General features: G+C 44.6%; 2 protein-coding genes across 2 annotated transcripts; both read right to left on the reverse strand.

Annotated features, from left to right (window-relative positions):
* Positions 1 to 715: 715 nt before the first annotated feature.
* LOC311259789 (uncharacterized protein) lies at positions 716 to 2,037 on the reverse strand. Its single transcript, XM_084357123.1, has 2 exons — positions 1,226 to 2,037; positions 716 to 1,003 (listed from the first exon to the last, which is right to left on the reverse strand). Exons 1-2 carry the CDS (start codon positions 1,928 to 1,930, stop codon positions 911 to 913), a joined length of 798 nt encoding a protein of 265 aa, XP_084213249.1. The 5' UTR covers positions 1,931 to 2,037; the 3' UTR covers positions 716 to 910.
* A 1,953-nt stretch (positions 2,038 to 3,990) lies between these two features.
* rnf183 (ring finger protein 183) lies at positions 3,991 to 6,296 on the reverse strand. Its single transcript, XM_084357122.1, has 2 exons — positions 6,202 to 6,296; positions 3,991 to 5,567 (listed from the first exon to the last, which is right to left on the reverse strand). Exon 2 carries the CDS (start codon positions 5,502 to 5,504, stop codon positions 4,539 to 4,541), a length of 966 nt encoding a protein of 321 aa, XP_084213248.1. The 5' UTR covers positions 5,505 to 5,567; positions 6,202 to 6,296; the 3' UTR covers positions 3,991 to 4,538.
* Positions 6,297 to 7,420: the final 1,124 nt, after the last annotated feature.

Consider the following 7,420-nt stretch of genomic DNA (forward strand, 5'->3'; position numbering starts at 1 on the left):
GTTTTGAATATCTTCGGGGTGTTTCAGCTGCAGCGGTCGACTGCAACTAGGCCACGTTCACTGAAAGTGCAACTTAAAGGAAAAGGTAGACATTTTGGGAAATATGCTTCGTTACCATATTCTACAGAAAAGTCCACTTTTGGAAGAGCAAAATGTCTGATTGATTTCCTTTTTAACATTTAACTTAACTTAAAAGGTAACAGGCTATGAACAGAGAAGAAGTATAAAGCCTTTTGTGGCTCCAGAGGAAGCTCCATGTGATTCGACAAATTGCCTCCAGTGATGTCACTCAGTGGCTAAGTTGCATTGTGGGATGCCAGTTAGCACTATAGCCTCACAGCCAGAAGATCCTGGGTTTGAGACCCGGTTGAGGCCTTTCTGTGCAGAGTCTGCATGTTCTCCCCGTGAAAACATGCATGTGAGTTAATCTGTCACTCTAAATTGCCCTTAGGTGTGACTCTGTGTGTGAATGGTTGTTTGTCAGCCCTGTGATGAACTGGTGACTTGTCCAGTGACTTCTTCGTCTGCTGACAGCTCAAAGCGTTTTACGACACTCGTCACATTCACCCATTCACGCACACACACATTCATATACTGAAGGCAGAGGCTGCCATGCAACAGAGCAGGCTTAAAGATAACATGTTCGTCTACTATTTTAACCATCCACGGGAGGCCTTGAACCCTTCCAGCAACATGTAGGACTACAGACAAGACGTGTTTATTAAATGTATTTATTGTTACAGTATTGCTTGCTTTTCCTTGAGCACTACAGCAAAAAAAAAAACTGTTCTAAAACAACCAGTTGTTTGCTGAGCTGAAGTCCAAGTGTGGGCTGTGTGTTGTGAAATCAAAGGTAAAGTCAATAAATAAGGGGTCACAGAGAGTATTTTTTGTTGCTCTTTGGTCAGTCTCAGTCAGGTCTGTCCTCTGTGACCTTTTGTCCAGAGCCGGAGTTGTCCTTGGTGGAGACGAGGACAGTGGGACTGTGGATTTGTCCATTTACCTGAAAGAGGATGAATATAACATGGTTTCATATAGTAACATCATGTCCTCCATATTTTTCTGGGTCTTTGACATCTTAAGACTAATGTATACATATTTGTGTACACTTTATAATATGTCATATCATTAAAATAAACAATTATGACCTCAGTATTTCCAAAATCCTGGCTACAGCCTTGAGTAACACCAGTGATGTTTCCTCAGGTATTAAAGTAAGGCTCACCTGCAGGAAGTCGTTTCTGATGCTGTCTCCATCCTGCTGCCTGTCACCAGGGCTGCGACTGGACCTACACAACACCGCCAGCTTCAGAAACATAAACTCTGACACCAGAGCGGTCAAACATAAACAGGTGCTCTTCAGTGTCGACCAGCCGCTCAACACGAAAGACGGTATCTGCGCTGCGTTTCCCACCAGACACGGGGACGTCACGGACACTTTCAAAACTCCAGCTGGGAATTCACTGACTTCCTGAACAAATAGTATTTTACAGATGTGTGCAGCATACGTTTCACTTCTAACCATCTGAATGATTTGGGAGCATTTGTTTATTCCAGGCAGGTTAGACGTCAGTCTGCGCGCCAGCTGCCGCACCAGCGCGTTTTGGACACCAGAGTGCGCGTCTCCCGGGGATTGCGAAAGTTTTGGATGACATAATTTATTAATTTCTCTGGCATCTTTTCGGGGCGTCTCACACGCCACAGCGAGTCTTCTCCCCACAACGACACGCTCCCCTTGGAGGAAAGCCTCCCACGCTGACGCCTGGTTCGTGCGGGTGCGCTCAGCCGGCGGGTCGCGCACCGCCCCGCCGGCCAGTCCCAGGCTGTACACCGAGGTGGCAGGCCGCTTGGTAGGCGGATTCCTGGGCCAGATTTTCCCCCGACACCGGAGAACAGCAGACAGGGCAGAGGCGGAGGGAGTGGAAGCCATGGTGGTCAATAACAATCCACAACTCTGTCTGGGGAGCTGCTCCTGTCGGGTCTCTGATGTTCAGCCTCCACACAGGCAGTCACATAACGCACGAAGGATAATTTGCGTAAGAAGGGGTACACAGGAGGGGGGGGGGTCCTCTCTGCTCTGGTCCATGCGACCATATTTGCCTCGATACGCAGGAGGGGGTCAGGGGGTGTGTCTTTCCAATAGTGGAAAATGTCAACAGATACAGAAGTATAACCAGCAAAATGTACTCAAGTACTGAAAGTCAAAGCAGTGATGGAATGCAACCAAGTACATTTACTCAAATAATGTACTTAACTACAATTTTGAGGTACTTGTGCTTCAGTATTTCCATTTTCTGCAACTGTATACTTCCACTACATTTTAAAGGCAATTGTTGTACTTTTACTCCATTACATTTATTAGTTACTACTGACTATGCAAATTTCACGCTGCATTGAATCCAGTTAAACATTTTTAAATGTATTTATTTTTTCCAAAAATCAGAATATATATAATATATCGTATTTACAGTGCATACATTAAAATATATGTATGATTTTTACCTTAACTTGTACTTTTGATACTTCAGTACTTTATACAACACTGAGTAAAAGTATTATACTGATTACTTGTATTTGCGTAACTTACTTAGTTACTTTCCCTCACATTCTTTCGGGGGAGCAAGTGTGTGAAGGTCTACCAAAACAATGATTAGCCTTAAACAGTGACTTCAAGTATTTTTGATTAAATGTGACTTTTCCATCTGATTTTATTACATAAGTTGACTGAATGGATCACATTTAAGGCAAAGTTGTTTTTATCATGTTGAGTCAATGTGAATAAATTCAATATCCTAATCTGATTAAGTCAAATCAAGGCAGATTTCTGCATGAACATTGCATGTTTCTTGCATTATGATATATAAAATTAAAGGGGAACAGCTTCTACATTAACATTATGTGTTTTTCAAGTGTTTATCTTTCAAGAATTATACATAAGATTAATGCATTTCAAGCTGCTTATTCTGTCTCCAGGTCATTTAGATTATTCACATTCACTCAACGTGATAGAAAAACTTCTTAACTCAAATATAATAGAATTAGATGGAAATTGTACACGTAATTAAAATATTAAAGGTGTAACATGTAAGGATTTTGGTTTAACACATTCAACCATGAACTATAATAATTAACAGGATGTGAAGATATAACAGGTTTGACTTCACTTTGTGTAGCAGTAATACTGTATACTGAAGTTAGCATGCTAAGCAGCTAGCCCCAGGCCTGAAAACCTCTTTCTCCCAGCAGTCTCAAAGCTCCTGTGCACCAACACTCCCCCAGGGTGTCCAGCTAGCTGCACAGCTAACTGAGCTAGCAAGTTGCTACAATCATGGATGTAACTGAATACAGTTAGCCGCAGTTAGCTGTTACTCTGCTGATAGGCCGCCTGTATTATTTTGCAGTTGTTGTTGTTGCAATAAGCACAGTCCCTCTCCTTACCTCACTCGACAACATTCATGTTATTTCTAACTTTCCTTTCAGTGTAAAGGCAGCCGCTGAACACTCAGATTTAGCATTGAGGCTAAACGACTGTAGAAAAGACAGACTTATGTCTGCCCTGTGGTTTTGTTGGAGTTGGACGGCATGATATGAACAATCTTATCTCATCTCTTTGTCAATTCTGACAGCTGAACTCCCTGAAAGGGATTTTTTTTTAAAATAGGTAACACTCATGTTGTCAAACAGGTTTGTCAAAGAGCTGAGAGACACAGCAGAGGAGAAGTTCAGTATCATAGCCACCCTGTTAACTGGTCTATTTACACCACTAGAGGGTATCAGGTGACTAAAGAAGTATGCAGGTCTCTTCAGGTTATAGGCAACAAATTTGTTTTGATGAGGACACGCATCATAAAAGAGGAATAGGAAGTCCTCCCTGCGGCGTTATCAGGTGCTGCTGAAAGCGATCTGGTCATTGTTTAATTTCAGAAGTAATATAAAAATCCAGATGATCTAATTTAAAACACTGAGAAATACGTTTCAACGCCCCAAAAAAGTGCTTTATTTGATATCATAGAGAATAAAGTCAATTCTTGTGAGTGAAAAGAAGATATTTACAAGTATATAAATCATCTGTTGCTTTGTACAATGAGTTGGTCTATATACACAGTTTGTAAGAGCTAGAAACCCTGAACTGGTTATTACAATCAGCCTGAAGCAATCCAAAGATACTCAAGTCTTTTCATCACAGAGCTTAGTTCATTTCAACATTTACAGCTTATTAGTCATAATGGACAGTGTTTCTGGCTTTTCACAGTGATCGCGGATCTGTTCAGGAAACAAAAAGTAAAAAAAATAAGATGCAAGTTTGTCCTGTTTCCTTCATGTGCAACTCAGAGCCTGTCTGTCCTTTGTTTAAAGAAAAAAAAAAATGCTGCTGTCCTTGTTTTCCTTCATTTCTTCACTTCGCTGTATGTGAATCAGCTTGAAAGTGTCCCAGTGTTTAGTTCTACTGTCGCTGTTACTCGCCAAAAGGAAAAAGGAGGCAAAGGGAGTTCAGTGTGTTCCTTCTCCTGTCTCCTGCCCCATCAGGGTGTACTGGCTCACCCTGCAGTTCCTGGGGGTGTTTGTAATGTTTGGTTCCCCTGAGGAACAGGCCTGTGGTGAATGCCCACATTCGGTATGATCACAAAGGCCAGGATCCCCACCAGCATGAGAGCCACGGTGATGGTGATGATGGACCCCACCACGGTGTAGTAGCACTGGTCCGAGCGGAACAACCTGCGCAGGCGACCTCTGACCCTGTTTGGAGGCCGGCCTACGTCCACCACTGTGGTTGGGGCTATTCCCTCCTCCATCGCTGCCAGGTTGAGGTCACCACCTGCCGTCACCTGGCCCTCCTGGCTCTTTTTAGGCAGGGTGAGGATAGAGGGCTTGGTCGGGCTGCTCGGAGGGGGGTTCTTCAGGAGCAGTTTGCCCTTACTGCGCTTGAAGCGGATGGACAGTGCCCTCTGCATGTTTGCTGGGAGTTTGCCGATGATGTCCTCGTTGTTGCCCAGGCGGGGCAGGTCCCGGCCGTGGGGGAGCTCGGTCAGCTCCCGACACACGGGGCATGTCAGGGTCTTGAGCTCGGGTGAGGTCACGTTGATGCGAGCGAGGCACTCCAGGCAGAAGGTGTGCCCGCACGCCAGCAGCTTTGGGGTCCTGAAGACGTTATCGTATGTGCAGAAGCACACAGCGCACTCAGTGTCCTCCACATCGTCTGCAGGGGGCCTCCTCCGGTCGCTCTCTCCCTCTTTCCTGTCTCGTCTCCGGGCCTCCTCACTCCTCCCTCTCTGCCTCCTCTCTCCCTGGTACCGGTCCCGTTCTCTCCTCCTGCCTCTTTCCCCCCTCTCCGAGTCTGTGCTCCTCGATCTCCTCACTTTTGAAGGCTTCTGGTTCTTCCACTGGTCCTCCTTGCTGTTCTTTTCTTTCTGGTTGGGTTTGGGTTTGACGTTGGGGGCCTGCCGGGAACCGTTGCTCTGGCCCCGGCTTCCCTCGGACCTGCGTCTCTCCCTGTCGTCGCTCATGTTGGAGGGATGATGTTGGCGGTAGAGAGCCGGCTGGAATCTGACTCAGTTTTCCAACAGGAGCTGTGGAAAATCAAACTTTGGATGAGTTTTACTGGCTCCCGGCAACTAACAGAGCAGGAAACAGACTGAAGGAATTCACCTGCACAGTCATCGTCGCTGCTTCATGATGACACAATAGCAACCTAATCTCCTGCTATCTCACATCTCTGTCGTGTTAAAATGCTATCTGTCCATTTTTTTTTTTCTTTCCCTAAGCATGCTTGCTGTATTTGTTTAGTAGGCTTTCCCGCACAGACATCATCAGCAAACAGTAGAGGAGCTTCAAAACAGTTAATGGAGATTTTTATGTTCCTGCTTTCTTGGTTCGAACCTGTTGAGAAAACTAAACCAAGCGTGGCACAGGTGTGTGACAGCGTCTTTGTTTTGAAACGTCATAGCAGACATTCCTTCACACGCCCCCCATCTCACATAGTCAGTCATTAACCTGAAGTTTTTTAACCTGCAGGAGATGGAAGGTCAAGATTGTAGAAGCTGGTTTCCTTCACATTGCAAGAAAACGCATCTTGACATTTGCAACAAGCTGAAGTTGTGTTGAAGCGTTTGTTAATTGAGGACTGAGGTGCTTTAACAACAAGAGAAGTTGTGAGTTTGCAAGTTAGAGCAAGAGAGCAGGAAGTTTTATACGATCACTGACCTGCTGAGGTAGATGAATATCAGAATCACGTTGTCACCCAAAAAACAACAACTCTGGAAGTCTTTTGCTGTGTCTGTAATCCCTGTGTGTGTTCCTCCTCCTCTGTTGGTTTCTTTCCTCTTATATCTTGTTTTCTAATTGTAACACAGCACTGCCTCCAGTGAACCCTCCTCCTCGCCGCCTCCTGCCCTCCCTTTTCTCTCTTCTAGTCAGACCAGTCGGACCAGCTGCAGTGAGCCAGTGGTTTTTAACTATCTGTCTGTGGAATATGTAGATCGTCGGGTCATTCACTCAGATAGCCCTCATGAGCCCGTCAGTGCAGCTGAACTGCCTTAGGATTAAAATCAAAATGTCTCATCTTTTGCTGTTTAATGTCAGATTTGGTGTCAGTGGTGTGAAGGGTCACATGATGGAGAAGCACGTTAATATATTTTGTTTGCTCTATGTCTGATATGAAACAAGATAAACAAGAGTGACTGTTGGTAAAATTCCACTGTCGCTGCACAACAAGACGAGGGTACAGTACTGTCAACACAGCACGTATCAGCGCCTCATACCTGTCATACCTCCACTGCTCTCATGTCACCGGTGAGTTTACCAACCAAACAAGAACAGCGAACGATCTCAACCGTCTCACCGTCCTGGTTACTCCCTTTTCATCTAAACGCTCCGAGCCAAAGAGAATACACCCTGACAACTCGTGACAATGCATGTTCAGGCCCGAGCTGGGTTAAATATTTCGTATTAAACAGAATGCTGGTGTTTGTTTTGTCGAACAGCCCTTCCTGAAGTGAAATGATGCGTCACTCTTTATGTAACGAGCACACGCGGCTGTATGAGGGCCCCCGAAGGCACTATGGGTCAGTATTCTTGTGAAGGATGCATGTGGCGCAATATATTTTGCATTGGGTTACGGGTTAAAGGTTAAAGGGACAGTTTACCCAAAATCAAAAATACACGTTAACCCTTCTTACATGTAGTGCTATTTATTAATCTAGATCGATATGGTGCGAGGCCGTCGGCTGTAGAGATGTCTGCCTTCTCCCAGTTATAATGGGACTAGACTTGTGGTGTTCAAAGTGCAATAATTACATTTTTAATGTCTCTTTGCAGAAATTATGACCCTTTCAATCAAGATAACCAGTGTTTGGTAGTTTTACCTTTGAAAGTAACATCACTGCTACTTTGCACTATTTTTCTAAGGTATATATCCTGTATA

Source organism: Pagrus pagrus (assembly GCF_965226575.1).
Source record: "Pagrus pagrus genome assembly, chromosome: 7".
NCBI lineage: Eukaryota > Metazoa > Chordata > Actinopteri > Spariformes > Sparidae > Pagrus > Pagrus pagrus.